Below are 18,359 nucleotides of genomic sequence, written 5' to 3'. Positions count from 1 at the left end.
CTGAGGAATTGCTGGCATGTCATTGGCTGACTCCTTCTTGACTCCAATTTAAATATTTTACCGTCAACCCGAAATACCAATAGCATGTTTGATCGCTGCTATGTAATAATTCAACACTGCATTTGTAAAGTTACTCTTTTCTCTTGAAGTATATATATCCTTTGTTTGATATCTGTTATTGCAATGATGACTTTTCATCAAAACAATGTTCATTCAATAGATCCAATGTAATTTAAAACCTTGAGAGGTTAGATAATTATTGATTAGGGATTTTAAAACTGAGCCTAATATAAATAATAAGATTTTATTGACCTTCTAAATCTCTGTCTATCACCTTGACTATGTGTTTTGTATCTTATCATAGTAGCATAAAATGTTATATTATTTACTCAAATTTAGTAATCAGAATATTAAGGGTAATTCATTTAACACTACATGGCTTTTTATATTGCATATTTTTACATTTTAATTACGTATTTATCTCTGATATTATATCATATATCAATCAATGTTAATCATCAAAATGTCTATTTTAATCACATAAATAAAAATATATAATTATTTCATTTGAGTCATACATATAACTAATTTTGATTTAGTATTGAAGGAAAACTGTATGCCTATATTTCTTCATGTTGTCAGCATAACATTCTGAAATCATGGATGATGCACGTGTAATGTATGTTCAATAACAATGGCTTACATCACTTTCTTTGGTGTTTCTTGAATACCATGATTAAGTGATAATAAAGCCTGAAATAATGTCTAATGTAATGAGGCCTTCAAATATTTACTACAAATGTTTAAGAAGTTAATATCGAATTATCCAATGAATGACTATACATACAGGTATGCCCACATGATTACTGATAGGCATGAATAAACACACTTTAATATCACAACCAATCACAGGGTGGGAAGATTAAGATGTTTGTATTTTCAACATGCATGGATATTATTATTTGGCTAATCTATTAATTATACATGCTCGTCCTTTGATTTTTTTAAATTATTTAAGCTGGAAAAAAATGTTGAAAAAACACGGAAGTAGCATTCAAATAAATAATAAATAATTTAATAACATTTGAGTGAACAGTGCTTTATGATTTAACATGTGCTTGAGAGAACAAAACACTCATGTAGGCAAGAGTCAATAATGAACATTCCTGCAGCTGCCTCGATGTCAACACGGATTTAATGAATAGCCATGAACAAACACTCATAATTCCGCAGATACAGCTTCAGTTAAATATACACAACCAATCAGTGAGTGAATATCACTGGCAAATCACTACAGGTATGTGATTAAGCATGGTAGTTATCTTTAAAATAGGTTCATCTGAAGTTAAACTCGCTGTACTGTAGACAATATCAAAATTGGTGTATTGTAAGACCTGCATATTCAGGCCCCTTTCATGGCTTCACACATTTAAAGACCAAATACTGTCATAAATGTGCATAGTGTAAGTATTAGGGGTAGATTTTGGGGGGAGGGGAGGTAGGCTGGCCTCAGCCTCTCCCCTTCCCCCACCCCTTTTGGAAGGTAAAATAGAAAGAAAAAAAGATAACGAAAAAATCTCAAAGAAATTGTGATATGTTGTACAAACAATACACTGAAGATGTGTTTGACGAAAAACTTGGGGACAGTAATAATAGATACAGATTTTTGGACATAAAAAACTTTGAGAAAAGGTGGCTCGCTACAGTGAAAATTATCTCTGAAACTAAATAAAACAGGCTAGCGTACTACTACTGCATTTTATTTGTTGGCAAGTTGATCTATGCTAGTGTTTTACTTTATATTTCATGACTGGTTCTATTCCTTTTAAAGACCTATCTTGACTAGCTTATAAAACAATTTAATTTACATGACATAGTTTTACACTGATATTCATTATGTTACTCTCATTTTAATACAGTTGAACTTGTCGTATCCAAAATGGCATTAAAAATTGGTTAACTGAGATAAAACTTGACTTACAGATGGAATATATATAGAAATTATTCGAGTTAGGCAAAGTCGTCTTAGGCACGTTTAAGTGTATTTAGATTGTAATTAGCATAAATTCTGAATTAACTATTTCAAAACAGTAAAATGTACATATCAATCTAAAAAGTACACTACGTTTCTATAGGTACTTACCTATCACTCCAAAGAACATGGGTTCATTCAACTTTACGGTTAAAATAAATCAAACAAAAGTAGGCCTACAATACAGTAATTTGGCTTAAATCTTATGCATGAAACAGCAACTTCAGTAAGACTCCAACTATTTTCGTTTGCAGGCTAATTTCCAATTCTTTTTTGAGTGAGACTCTAATACTGCAACCTTCTAATTGCTCACCAATATGCTTCACCCTGTCTGAGGCTGCAACTACATTTTATAACTGCATTGAATTCTGGTGACAAATGTTTTTCTGGAAGGTAGTACTGCTTTCAGAAAATATTTTCAACTGTCTGATCTTTTATAACACCCTGTGGTAAATCAGACCACAATCAACAAATTGAGGTGAATGATAAATGAGAGAAAAGTCACAGAAACAGATTTTTGACAGGTTGGGGTACCCAGGGAGCATACAGAATTCAATAAATCCCAAAGGGGGAAAAAACTATAACATTGTTGAGAACTGTAAAAGTACCCTTTCACATATCCTAGTTATTACAATCAGGACTGAATTCAACAAATTCTGCTACACCAACACTTCATTCTGTTTGACCTGAATGGATTCACCTACACAGAAATAAACAGAGCTTTTAAAGATCTCAGTTGCACAGGGCAAACAACTGATCATAATAACACCTACACAGTTCAATGACCCTAACAACGTTACAAAATTTATGTGTGAAAAGAACAGTCACCAAGTGATATAGTGCAGTATGTTATTGATATTAAAGTGTTTAAATTTAAATTTGAATATATCATTCATATGCTGTAGTTATAACTATGACATTGTATATCTGATCTATTTGGAGAACTGTCTTTAATATTGTTTCCCCTTGCCTTAAATTATGTTTTTACTTGCATTGTACTTGAAATATTTGTTTGTACTGTATGCCCAAAGTAGTATCATTTTTCTTGTTACGTATAATTCCGCCAAGCCATCTGGAGGTGTAATACCCATAATTTTCTACTTCAGCCCCAACCACAGTGGGATGATGTAGTCTTAGACACTCCATCTGTAAAAGTGCCTTGCTTCCTGGGCACCTCTAGATCAAAAATGGCACTCTCAGGCTTAAACTTGAATGAAATCTTATTATTCTTATATTCAAAAATTTAGCATGACTGGCTAAGCTCACTTGACTGACTTGAATTGTCCCCCCTGCCTACCACCTATCATTTTATTGCTAAAAATATTGGGGTCAGGGAATTGGTCCGAAGGGTTTTTAGTCCAAAGGTCTGTTGGTCTGAAGTAAATATATTTCAAATGTTATTTGTTTACACATGATAAATGCCAAAAGAAGTATAAATAGTTTGATAATATCAAATAAATTGAACTTTTTTTTTGGACCAAAAGGTACGCACCCAAAATATTTGGGGTCAAGAATGGAGCATCCCTGTCGCGACCCTGTTCCTACCAATCCTTTTAACACTATACACGATGATCGTAATGTCGAGTTTTTATAACTAAATCTCCACAGAGCATGAACTCGTGAATAGACTTGATAAGACGATAAAAATAAAGACTGAAGTTTATAACCATTATACTCTATATACGGTTTAAAATAACAGTAGCACATTAAAATTACTTTTATTTTTTATTGTCTATTTTCTAGGTAAGTCTTAGTTTCTTCTGTTAGTTTTCTTATCTACAGCAAATAATACGCATGTTAAGAATTCAATATAAGTACAACCCAACAAATGAATTTCAGTTCACATAAATTTTGATTTTTTAAATTCCAATGCCCATACAATATGTTGTAGGATTAGTATTAAAGAGCAAAAAGGAATTTTGAGTTGCTGGTTTCAGCATGGAGCTTCAGCATGGAGTTAAGACATCTTAGTGAAGCATGCTGTAATTTTGCCATATGGTACCATATTGTGCATCACATGTTTTAATTAAAATCAGCTTTATACCCATGGAGTAATAAGCACTGCAAGCTTTAATAATACAGTACCTTCATCTTGGATTGGAAAACATTAGGCATTTCTTGAAAGCAATGATTGCTATATTTTTTATATATTTAATTGTAATATTCCTATAATAAAACCAAGTAAAATATACATATACTTTGATACCTTTGTTCAAGTTTTTTGCTGTAGCCCCGATTCTGTTAAACCATGAAGAAATAATTACGTAATCAAATGAGATATCTACTGTAGGTAGTCAGTAGCAGCAACATAAAAAACATTAAAAATGACAAATAAAAATTGCCTTCATCAATCCAAATATCAAGAAGCTTAAAAAATGTAAATGCAAAAATATATATGTATTAATATTAAACTATAAAAAACCTAAAATCTAACCAAGGAAAAGATATTTTGAAAAATACATATACAGTATTATCACACTATTAAATTCTGACAATTGTTCGGGCCTTTACTTCACTCTGGCATTTTTAAATTGTTTTCTAGCCTTAAGTCAAGCACATCATGTGCCCGACAGGCGTCAACCAATGCGATTCTATGGAGAACGCAATGCCATGACATGCGCGTGCCACCGAAAACCATCGCTCACAGGGAATGGAGTTGGATTCATCGATCAACGGTTGTACATGAATTGTACAACACAGTGTATCACCCACTTTAGGAAACTAAAGCAATCTATAAAGGGGCTCCTGAGCAGTTATCAAAGGCCCCTATGCTCTAATATCATTCACCTATTGCTACCATGAAGTCATCCACTTTTTCCATTATTATCAAGAGTACAAAATACCCTTTCCCAAAAGAGTACCATATATAATTGATTGTCAATTTATAAAAGAGTACTATACACATTTTACCCTCTCTTCCTAGAATATGTTTTGCACTTACGCACCGTCAATTGACGAGTGCCACTGTAACAAAAGTGTAAGTTCAACAAATTATTATTATTGTTACTACTGTATAATGATGAAAAAGGGATCATCCCACTACTGTATATACCAGTATACAATAATCAGCAACAATCGACTCAAACATGAATTATTCATGATATGGTACGTAGATTAATAAAACATAAGTATTCTATTTAGTTTACTTAATGTTTACAGTATAGTACAGTAGGCCTACATCTGAGCAATAGTACATCTGCTTCTCATATAAAATACACACAATGTTTCCTGTACAAACATTTTAATTAGCTTTGTTGCAACCAAGCCAACTAAAGTAACAATGATCTCCACAACTAATTAAAATTAATAAAGTATTATTGTTCCCCAATGGCAGTATGCATTCAAACAAGATTAATCTTATGATTAAATAATTAAAAATATGCTTTTAATACTGGAATATTTTGGTGATGCGTGCATTACAGTAGGTTATGCACTCTTTTTAAAACGAGAATATAAAGTAGAATAATTAATTTTAATTAATACTAAATTATATGTTAATAAAGTACTGAAATTAAAAGACGTTTTAAGGGAGAAATCTTTGATTCTGATCTTGTGGTGGGGTCTATATATTTGCCAGCAACATTATTTTTAAAATCATGATAAATCAGAAGTTTAATACAAGGGAAATTTGTTAACTTTTTAAACGTATCATATTAAATATGTATCATTTACATTGTTTTCAATGCAAACATTAAGACACTTTAGGTGCCGTAAATGATCCATGATCAATGGACCTACATTTGAACGACATTATGGAATTCTTGGATCAGCGCAAGGTGTTAATCCCCCAGAGCCTCACTGCTGTTCTTGTTCTTGTTACTAGAACTTTAAAAGCATCCAGCGTCAAAACACATACAAAACATACACCTACAAAACAAAACAGGGGTTTCAGCAAGAACTGCACATTACTGCCATTATCACTATGGCACGTCATATGGATGGCACAGTCAGTTAAAGATGTGTTCTAAGGAACTTAACGTTATGAGTTTGAATCGAGTCTTGGTATTAAATTTTTTTTCCCCAATTTTAAGAAATTAAAGTTTTTTTTAATTTTAAAGATATTATAATTTTGTAAAATGAACATTCTAAATAATACATTTTTTTGTACAAATAAACATTCTATATAAAAATTTCTTTCTTATTAGCTCTTCCAAAACACCCAATATAATAAGTTGTGCCAGCATTGTATTTAAGCATGGAGGAATGCAAGGACCAGTCAGCGGTCGCTCTTGTAAATAAAATTGTACAGGCGTAGATGTAGATTTGTGTACATTAAACCAGTTCCAAAATTGCAAACCAGTGACCAATCTTTTGAGAATGCTACTTAATCCACCATTCCAGAGTGTCAATCAAACTTTCCAACCGACCAATCAGAACATCACTAAAGACTACACGCTTGTATCACAAACACATGTTCCATAAATGGGCACCTTAGCAACAATATCCAAGGGGCGGAGCCATAGCACCATTGAGCTGAAATGTATTATATCTTGATGATTGCAGCAGGTATTTGTCTCATCAGAATTTGATGGTACCATTATCATTATCAAAATGTGTTTGGGAGTCACATGAAAAAAGACAGGTAGAGTTTATGTAGGAGCAATGTTTGCTGAGCTGTCAGAGTGTCTCCCTTATTCAGAATCATTTAATTTTGTTTTACCATATTTTTCCTTTTTTGATGGTACTCATTTCCTGTTTGTTTTTTGTTGCATAGTTAACTCGCCTAAGTCCACTTTGCCTAAATCAAATAATTAGCATGTCGACATTATTCTACAGGGCAAATTGTTGTTTTTCAATAATTAAAAATCTGAAGTCAAAATTTTAACAATTAACAATAACACTGATATAAAAGTGCATTTGAATAAATTATCATTATTATCAAATCACAATAGTATCTAATAATATAACAGTTTCTAAAAAATGTTATTTTGACTGTTAGTAGCTGGCATTTTTACAGCCTTCTAGATGTACCTATTCATTAAGGTTGGGCATAAGCCTTTTGTCTGGGTCCTTCGACGTCTCGTTGAGGAGCCCTCATCCAAGAACCTTTCGTGCTGCCACTGTCAAGAAAGTTCACCCTTCTTTGGCCCCCAACAACTGAGCTCTTTCCTTGGACACAACTAAGTGGTCTTCTCTCCTCCCCTCCCCCCTTCCACTCCCTTGGACTCTTGCATCTCATATAGGTAATCTCCCAGTCAGTGCCGTAGCCAAATTTTTTTAAACAGCTTGGGACAATATCAAAGTGGACCCACTTTAAGCATAAATTAAAATACTGTGGACCCATTTTATTAAAAATTTTACCTATTTAACGCAAAATATGAGAAATCTGGTCCCATTTTCTAAAACGTTGACTGATTTTACACAAAATATAAGAAATCTGGACCCAATTTTAAAATGTGGACCCATTCTTTGTGCACCCAATAAAAAAATTGTGTGGAACTGTCCCACACATTGTCTCTCATCATACTCTAAAATATAACAACCAGGAAGATAATGGTAAAAATACAGTAATATTAACAATATTACCAGATAAACTTTTTCTTCTGAGGTACTAGGAAAACTTGCTTAATAACTAGACAAAATATATTATAACTATCTTCTATTTGATTGTTTTTCCCTTTGTAGGTGTAGGTATAAGTATCTGGACTGGTATCTGTTTATATTTATACCAAGCAAAATGGTAAAATAAAATAAAAATATACAATAGCTGCTTCACGTTAAAGAAACACATAATACAAAAACATAGGAAGTTTTATTTATACAAAGTATCTGAAAGAAGAAGCGAGTACACTAAAGCCTTGATACAAAACCAGTAACTGTTGATAATAATAACAAAATAGCAATCTGTAGATCCTTTTTATGCACCGCTCTTTTATTATTTAATAATAATACCCACGCTTGCGATAAGAGCTGGAATATTTCCCACACAAAAACCTTTTAGCAACTCTATGCTACAATAAATCTCCTTTCTTCCTGCAGAAATTTTATTTTTAAAAAAACATACAAAAATGTATAACTCAACAACAAAAATTCTAATCATTCATGTCTATTGGAAATGTCTGTCCATCCGTCAATTAAAATTACAGTATTAACAAGCGAATAGTGAACAAGAAAAAATGGGGTACAAGCAAAGGAATTTGTTTTTAACTGAGTAAGCAATTATCAGACAATTACTGTTAGCAAAGCTACAAGATTTCTTATGATTGAGTAATTCATTGGCTTGTACCATGTAAGGACTTCTGTTTTGTGCAAATCAATTGTGAAATGGAGATTATTAATCCATCAAGCAATTCACCTCTGATCACAGCCTAATGGAGCAGAAAATTAATACAAAATCTATATATTCTACAGGTAAATGGTGAAAAATAGAACTTCTATGGACAATGAGGTTATAGATCAGGGATTTTTTAGATCGACAATCCATACTTACAAAAATTACATTATCTGAATATAGTTTAAATTTGGATGTATATTAAAAATTGAGAAGGCTAAATGGTTTTTTCGTAAATCAGCATAAATATATTTCCCAAAAATGATGACAATCATTTTGGTTGATATGGTAACCACAGGGTTAAATCCATGGCTAATGTATCATCATTAATTCAAAGTTTAAAGGTCTTTTTCAAAAATTAATCAAAAGGTATTTTGGGCTCTTTTTTGTAAAAAAAAAATGTATTTCTGCCTAAAAAATTCTGACAATTGATTTTACATAATGATTTAAGGTCTGTTGAACTTGGGTAACACTTTTTGGGGTACATTATTTAATAAAGATAGAATTTTTAGGGCTCGTAAGTTTTCTGAAAAGGACAAGAGAATCAGACTACAGTCGGACACTATTATGAATTGTATTGTCAATATATTGTATGTACACTCTTGTATTACCTGAATTAACATAACTAAATTATTAAAATAATTAAACTAATAGGTAGGCAATGCCTAACTAAGCTAATAAACTGAGTTTGAACAGGATTAATACGGTAAATATATCTAACAATGGAAGTATTATATATCTCCAACTTATTACAGGTAAATGGTCAAACATTGCTGGTTGAAACTGGGACATGATGCCAACATAGGCCGATTTCAGCAAACATATTGCTCTAGTTATTAGTCAGGCAGATCAATTTCATAGTGTAATTTACACTTCTATTAACTATTATAGTCCGATGGATCATGTTCAATGGTATCGATTATTTCTTTTTTTTCATTAGTGCGCAGCTACTGATTACAAATACACATCTCTGACGATGCATGTAATTAGATATAAAATAAGAAAATTAATACTATGATAATGGTACATTTAAAGTATAATTTTATTGCTCACAATTAACGATATCGTGTTTGGATGAATTCAGTAATCGAATCAAGGACATTTATTACATACTTTGATACGGCATCTGACACTTTGACGTATGTGTTTCGTATTTAAGAACTTGTGATTAATGAGGGAATGTAAAAATATTTAGCAGAATCTTGATACCATGTTACTACACCAGTATAGTTTACCAACAACAAATTTCAAAAATATGAAATAGTTCTCATTCCAAATTTTAATATTACATTAATTTCTTTTACCATTACCATATGCATTGTTTTCTCTTTTTTAATGTCTTTTTGCACTTTGACAACTATGGTACTTAGTAAGTAGGCTTGGAGTAGGCCTACTACATTCAATACATGTAACTTAAAAGTACGTAGTTTAAAAAAAAAAAAAACTCACAAAAGCAGAACAGTTCTTTGTGCTAATAGGAACAGTCCCCTAAAAACAGAACTGATCTCTTTAGTATCTCTTTGGCATTGAATCGATATTGTGCCTGGAACACCAAAAAATCGACTGAAATCATCAAGTTAGTAGAATTCCTCAGGTGTAAGTCCACCTCAGGTATAAGCACACCACTACTTTATGCCCAATCCTATGCACCAGCCTTTCCTTGGGCAAAAGCCCAGGATATAACTTTTACAAATATTCTCAGAAAAACATTAAAATATCGGCTTTGAGTTTAGGCATACAGTGCAGAATAATTAGAAGATTCTCCTCATATAAGCCAACCCCCAAAATTGGCCCAATTCAGTGTTTAAGGGGGTGGACTTATACTACTGAGAAAGCACAGTACAGGTATATACTATAGTACTATGATAGTACATTACTTTCAATTCAATCATGAATGAAAGTATATCACACAGACAGTTAAAAGCAATTTATTGCCTTCAGACTCAATTATTTCTGATCACATTTAATATCACAATTTTCACACCTTACCTGCTTACACAAAGCCCAGTCTTCCTTTGATACAATATATCTAAAGCTTGTTTGTGACCTGACCATGTACAGGCGACAAAGAGATATGAATACAATTCGTCTTTGTTGTAAATGATGAATTTAACACAAAGTTATGTTTACATTCAACAAAAGAGCACCTGTATATAAACAGTATGAGTTACAACAAGGTGACTACCCCATGGGGTTTGACATGCATCCTGCAGAGAATACAGTCAACTATCACCACAAGCCAAATTTAATCAATATAGGTGAAAGTGCTGGTAGGTAGAAATAAAATACTGCGAAAACAAGAGAACAAAAAAAATATATACAAAAAGGCAATGCTCGGAAAAACAATTGAAATTTCACATGGGAAATTGAAATAAATAATGCATAAATCAAATGGCTCACCTGTCAAGGTGGCACTGCCCTTAGTCATGTACAGTAGTTACAAACAATCTAATTATATGAGGCATGTTGTGGCAAAATTGCTAAGTTGTAGCAAAAATTGAAATTCAAGTTATTGCTATTTTCAGATACCTGAGTATGTGATCTTTCAAACAAGGAAAAAGAAAAAATTTATTGCCCAAAAGGCCTCAGAGGTTATTTTCGAGCATCTAGAACACAAAAATTTTGCAGGGGCATGCCCCGTACCCCTAGAATATTGTTATCTCTATCGGCCCTAACGTTCGCCCCCCCCCCCACCTTTTAGACATCTCTGGATCTGCTCCTGAAGCCTAAGTTATTGGAAAGTAAAAGTACAGCACTCTCAGAGTCAAGGATCTATAGTGAAAAACAAATTTGGATTTTAAGCAATTTTTGGAGCTCCCATATTTTTATAGCTCATTTACCCAATACTGGCCTGTGAGATAAATTTATTAACCATTTCGCCATGACATGCCTCATATGTATGTATGTGGGTATGTGTGTACATATATTTATTTGTACTGTAGATGTGTATTTTATTTTGTATTGGACACTTGGCTCTGTTAACCTTTTAGTTAATTATTTTATCAGTTAAACATTAAATTCAAACTGGTTTTTTTTGCAGTTATGTATCTGTACAAAGTTCAACGCACTACATTTGTGTGTGCCGCCATCACCGCTCAAAAGTGTATATTCGTAGTAAATAAAAAAATTAAGTTTCTGTATACACACTGTAGTCTGTAGTTCAAAAATACAACTTACATGGGTGCATTACTGCACCTGATGTAGCCGCTATAGACTGCTGAAAGATGTGTAATACATAGTTCCTAAAGTGCTACCATTGTTTCTTATTTATATAGAGTAATTTGACTTTTTAAAACCTTTGGAGTTACTGCAGAAAAATCAAATTCAAAGAAAGAACATCAGTTGGTTACTAATCCATGTCAACAAAAAGGGAATAAAGCAACAAGTCACTGAATTAAAGGCTGAATACAAACGAACTAGCAACAATAGACAGCTAATAAAAATCTGCTACACATAAACTACTGCTACATAATTAACATTATTTAGCATCTATTCACAACACAATACCCAGCATTCAAAGAAGAGGCATGACAATTAACTGTACAATCACTGCTAGCATCCAATCTGATTTACAGATACAGAACAATATAATGTATTCAAGCTGGAGCATGCAATCTGTTACTGTTACCATACTGTTTTAGCCTTTTTATACTACGGTCATAAGTTACCATTAATACGTCCCTAGTTATAGAATATCTAGGAGCTAGCGTGCCATTCCAAATTGCTTAGTACAATCATAGCATTCAAGATATGTCCTCAAGTTTATACTCAGCCCAATACTCTATACTTGACAACATAATGAAAGATTGCACAAGTTAATTAAAGCCTAATTCAAAATTTGGTTTACTTATTTTTTGTATTAGCATAATAGTCTACAAACTACCAGTGGTTATATTTTACCAGGTGCTTCAATTCTGAAGAATATAAACATTTTATTTTATGTGAATTAATTTTTTACAAGGGTCAAGCTCAATCGGTGTCATACACCACTTTCTTTTGTCTACTGGGGCCCTGAATCTACACAATAAAATGAAAATATATATTAAAAAAGAATATATTTTTAACCAATGCAAAGCAAATTCCTGAAAGCAAAACTTTCAGAATGTAAAAAGGAAATTATCAATGCCATTTTAAAATTTATTAAATATATTTGACTGGTCATTGAGAATGTACAGTTATGTAAATAAATATTATTTTTTTTCAACATTAGTATTATCTGGGTTGGATACATTCAGCAATGGTAGTTATGTCGGTTTCATTTGGAAAGATGAGCAGTGCTTTAAAGACACAAGTATATCTAATTAATGTTAATGTTCTCCACCAGCAAAACTATGTTGCCTATATAAATTAATGTGGGTTTTATGAAACAATAACAACATAAACTGCAGTCTCTTCTTTAATTATAAAATATCATTATTAATCATATATTTCAATAAAATTGCATTTGGTTATGAAAACCATTTAAAAGTCAAAGCAATAGCAGTAATCATATCTGTGTGGCATGCTATTTTTTCTTATTGAGGTGGGGAGGGGAGGCGATGAGTGATCCAACTGATCGCCCTCACAAGAGCGTCAGTAGGCTTGCACAGAGAGCCTCTTTGTTGAGGTGGTCCAGAAGGCAAAGGTCCTGAAAGTATATATGCTGGAAATATCCATGCTGGTTTCATGAAGTACATGGTTTCATAAGGTAGTAATTTGGTAACATGCATTGGTAAGTACCGTAGGACTTAAATTTCAAAAGAACTTTCTACAAAATGTTCAATCAATCACTGAATAGTTACAGATAACTGTCATAAATCTTATCATCATATAAAATTGTTAGATTCTTATCTTTATTCGTCCATGTAAAACAGTTAAACATACAGATACAGTGAATAAAAATACTAACAAAAATAATAGTTACAATATGAAAATATACAGTGAGGCTTATTAGTAATTATATTACATTATTATTAACACCAGCGGAAGAGTACAGTACTGTATCTCCATACCAAAGATACTTTCATGTGATTTACTATCCATTACGTATTATGTAATACCTCAAGAAAAATATGTGTCCTAAAAGGAAAATCCGTACAGTATACCACTTGGCTTCATAGCTCAGTTGGAGAGTATCCGAACGGTAATCGGAAGTCTTGAATTCGAATACAGAGGGAACATATGTTTTTCTCAAATATTTATTATCATATCATAAATTCAAGGGTAAACCCAGCCGACCAAGGGCCCACCCACCCCACTAAATTGTTTATAATATTTAAAAAATGGACAAAAAAAGAAAATTATAATCCAAATTCTGCGAGTCTGAGACTCAGTGCCATTTTCAGTGTTCTTATTTCTGGGTTGATTTCAGGCTCAAAATGTTCTTATTTTGTTCTTACTTTAGCACACTTTTCAAACATAGAAAATTATTATTTTACAGTAAGTATATTACCTGTCTCTTATACACATCTAGATGTGTATAAGAGACAGCTCTAAATACAGTATTACAGTAGGTTATTCAGAATTCTAATATGGTACAGTACATCCCAGTACTATTGAATGTAAACATTTTAATAATTAAAGCAGAGAAGTGCAAAAAACTCCATTGAATAGTTCATGCTTGTGTTATTTATATCACCGTTACATATTCCTATATACAGTACTATTATTATCCCCCTGTTTATTTGTAAATTAATGCACTATTAGAAACCCAACAGTTTGAAACCCCATCTACATTTCTGTTCTCAAATAACTATAATTTACAGCTGTATGAATGTTATCTGTAATTCTAAGTTCAATATGTCACAGTTCTATTTACATGGATTTCATAGTGTACTAATTCAAATACATAAATCTACACACAATAAATTTATATATCACTCATTTTGCCGGAAAAGAAAAAGCGAGGCTTATTTTTCCTTTAGAATATTTAAATACTGGATGGGGTGAATGGGCATAACACCCTTTTCCCTCTGAATTTATAAATATTCAAAAAGCTTTATCTCATTAAACGTTACTGAGTCCACAAACAGCACCCTTTCAGAGCTTCAGAAAATTCAGATGTGTATGTACAACCTATTAAAAATGAGCTCAGATAGGTTCACCTGGTTTCTGTGATGTATGAACATGGAAAACTTTTTTTTGTAAAGTAAACCAATAAATATACATACTATTTGTAATATTTACAACAAACTAATCAGTCCTGAAACTATTGGTAGAGGGCAGCCCCACAGCATCGTGAATTGTCAACTACTAGTAAATAGTCATCATTTGATCACAGACCCTATATCAAGATCCACTGATAATGGATCAAAAAGTCACAAACAGTACATATAATCAAGTATTAATGGTTTACTTACAAGAATCTTTCCTTGTTTATATCAACAATGTTTTCCCCGGGGCCCTCCGGAGCCTGGCTTTAAAAATGAATATTCAGAAACGTGTTAAATTCAACACAACTAATCAGAAGACAAAATGTGATATCCTACCAATAATTTGAAATCCGATTCTCTAACCTCTTGGGTGCTAAACACTGTTGATGAGATTGACAACAAAATTGTATGACTCCTCAGCCTGCTGTCATTTCTAGTATTGACAGGAGGGATTATAACAAGGTGCACAGGTATTCACAGTAAAATCATTGATCCGTGCAAGCTGAGGTGTTAGCTTACAGTATGTGAATCAAATCAATACCTAAACATATGTTACAGTACTTTCATCTGGTTTCTTGATTATTGCACATCTTTTCTTGGTAAATTAGAATTGATTAGCTTATCATAGTTCAGAGCACTTCAGAGCAAAAAAAAGAAAGGATTTGGTAAATTGAATTTGTTAATAACTATACTAGGTATACATTTGCCTATGACATGGGTGGGCATAAAAATCGGTCGGAGGGCCAAAGTGAATTTTTGATTTAACACTGAGGGCGCACATAAAACTTTTATGTTTCCAGTAAGCTTTCAAAAACCTTCAAGCGCTGCTTTTACATCACTTTATTTTCAGTTTTAATGTTATTTTTTTACATATGATCGCTGCCGGGCCGTAAAAATTAACAAGATGTTTTCTAGCCAATGTTGCTTGGCGGGCCACACACATAGGGTTTTTAATTCATTTTCGCGGGCCGCAAAAACATCGCTGTCAGGCCGCACTTTGCCCACCTGGTGCCTATGATTATTTTTTTTTTGGTTTATTTCTGCTGTACCCAGGGTAGCCTGCAGTGGAAAAGCATTTTATCTTCTAGGGCCCAGAAACACCCATAATAGAATACAATCAAATGATAAATATCGAGATAAAAGTAGGCATACAAGACAATTAATTAAGGCTATAAAAATTTAAAATGGATAAATTCATAAATATGTATTTAGGATTTAGGTTCCAAGTATGACACACCACTTGAATCTGGATTACAGAGTGTCATCAGCAAAAAATTGTGTTTTTAATAAATTTGGAAGACAATATTTAATATATTTGACTATAAATGGAACTTTACATTTTTGATGTTTAATTTTTTTAAATCATTGTGGTATTATTTGATAGTTGATAAAATGAAATGTTTCAATATGATGATATATTTTATCCACTATCCACTGTCATCTAAAAATGATAATAAAAAAAATATCATAATATCCCCCTGTCAATCATCTTTAATCCATCAAGAGTTTATATACTATAACAATAATATTAATATCATAATACAATAATAGTAATAATAAATCAGACCATAGATACATTTATTATTGTTTCTCCACAAACTTCTGCTTTTTACTTATTAATGAGAGCAATACATCCACTAAAGCGACTCACTGGGGACCTAACCGATAGCACCTCCCAGCTCTAACCATGTAATTACAATAACATATTATCTGTTTTTATTTCGAAGTCTTTGTTTTTTTATAAGAACCAGTAAAATTTTGCCCAGGCTCAGTGTTCTTATTTCTGGGTTGATTTCAGGCTCAAAATGTTCTTATTTTGTTCTTACTTTAGCACACTTTTCAAACATAGAAAATTATTATTTTACAGTCAGTATATTTACTTTATTGTATTATAGAAGGTATTATATAGTAACACCTACTACAAATAAGGTACAGATAGATTTGTTTTTTTTCTTTAAAAAAAAAATAAAAACCTCATTTGACATTTTACCTCATCCTCAATATGTTCTTATTCTGTTTTCAATTTTTAAGAGATTTCAGCCTCAGTGTTCTTATAAAATGTGTTCAAATCTTATTTAAAAGAAGTGTAACCCATCATTAATCAATTAAGGCAGTTATTGTATTTTTTTACACTAAGCCTAAAATTCAGATAGGGCTACAACTTTAACATTGCCTGTAATAAATAATTCTATAAAAGTTAAAAATTGTTAAGCTCCATCCAGACTATCAAATTTTATTTGAGACAAGCATGTGACATGCCTAAATATGGTCATGATGACATCACATCACATCACATCATGGCCATACACAAGTATTTTTTTTCGTCAAAGAAAATTTGATAGGTCTGGATAGGGCTTCGGATTTCCAATTTGATTTAATTTATATTAGCCTTTTTCTTATCAGAACACATTAATTTAATTTGTTTGTAAATAATAATAATAATAATAATAATAATAATAATAATTAAGTATGTTATAATATTAATAATTATGATAATGATAATAATAATAATAATGATAATTAAGTATGTTATGATAGATATGTTTCATGACAACATGGCCCAAAGTGCTCCTCATTCCATTCATCTGTTTAATTTGTCCAGTTCTTCCCTGCTTAGCTTGTTTGCTTGTTCTGTGCATTGTTTTGCCTGTTCTTGATTAATTTCTGAATTTTTTGTTTTTATTATTATTATTATTATTATTATTATTATTATTATTATTATTATTATTATTATTACTTAAGTTTACTTTAAATAATTAAGATTAGTAGGGGAGCCTATTTACAGGCCTTGGCCTCCTTGGTTCCCAGCACTTGTTCGTAGGCCTACTACTGTAGTAGTTAAGAGAACAAGTGAATAAAGTAATTTAAAGTGATTTTTGTCTCACAATGTTTTCCTTTGCTGCGTCATCTTAAGCTGGGCACCCACAGCGTTGTATGACCGTTGCACAACAAATTCAATTCCACTCTCTTTGAGTGCTAGACCATAGACTCTGACGATTGTCAATGGTAGTCTGAACGGATCGTCATTAAAAACAATCCGTTGCACACGCATCGTCACGTTGCGTTCTTCATAGAATCGTGTTGGCCGACAACCGCTTGCCGCAGTGAGTACCTGGTTTTAAACTACTATGGTAATAATAAGTGATTGAATAACTTTAAATACCTGGTGTACGATGGTTGCATGCAGTTGTATCTCTCCCTTGTAATGGACAGATCTTCCATAACTACGATTAGAAACCTTTTGTCAAAATCTAAGAATATGAAAACTTTCTTACAAGCAAGTAAAAAACATATTCACACTCATCCAAAGCTATACTAGTTCTGTATATCCAAATACATGCAGCTGTTTTTACGCTGTTTACTACTAACCCTATAAAGCCAGTACGTAACAATACAAAGTCTAGAGAATTTAGATGATTACATTCATCTAAAATATGAATGCTTCAGGCATTCTTAAATACTTAGAACAAAGGCATAACAATTAGCTCAGAATTTCTAACAAGGTGTTTAGTAGGTTTCATAATTTTATGCATCACAGCACCAAAAAGCAAATGTATTATCATAATAAGCCTCTGGAATTTGATGGGCCTGAGGGGAAGGGGGCACGCGAGTTCAATTTGTCCACATCTGCTATGAAAATATGCTGAGAATGGCCGGAAACTAACCATGAAGCCAATGCCTTGGAAATAACAAAGAAAGGTTGGGTCAAAATCGATGAACCATCTGGTACTAAATGATATTATTAAAATTTGACACATTTCCAAATAGCAGCTGTTTCTTTTTTTGACAGATAGAACATTACAGGTATTAGTGCTTACTTCAATCTGTTATTAAAGGAAATACAGAAAACATTATGAAAAACATTACATTTTTAAAAATATATTTTATCCATTTTCTAAACATTTTAGTAGGGAAGGAAGCTTTT

The 18,359-nt window shown here is 32.2% G+C and overlaps 1 protein-coding gene across 4 annotated transcripts in view; it reads right to left on the bottom strand.

Moving 5' to 3' along the window:
* Positions 1 to 17,671, bottom strand: part of LOC117118417 (TNF receptor-associated factor 4-like) — a 39,080-nt gene extending 21,409 nt beyond the window's left edge. Inside the window, exon 1 of one of the 4 annotated variants that reach the window (XM_033263003.1) lies at positions 17,598 to 17,671. In XM_033263003.1, coding sequence (XP_033118894.1) covers positions 17,598 to 17,656 — 59 coding nt within the window. In that variant the 5' untranslated portion in view covers positions 17,657 to 17,671. Of the gene's footprint in view, positions 108 to 2,143; positions 2,537 to 14,641; positions 14,753 to 17,597 lie in introns of those variants that run through there. The other 3 variants (XM_033263006.1, XM_033263005.1, XM_033263002.1) reach the window with 3 other exon arrangements.
* Positions 17,672 to 18,359: the final 688 nt, after the last annotated feature.

The sequence above is a fragment of the Anneissia japonica genome, unplaced genomic scaffold (genome assembly GCF_011630105.1).
Source record: "Anneissia japonica isolate Jap-2015-1 unplaced genomic scaffold, ASM1163010v1 scaffold695_len1296351_cov181, whole genome shotgun sequence".
In the NCBI taxonomy this organism is placed as follows: domain Eukaryota; kingdom Metazoa; phylum Echinodermata; class Crinoidea; order Comatulida; family Comatulidae; genus Anneissia; species Anneissia japonica.
This window is presented reverse-complemented; position numbering and strand designations above follow the sequence as displayed.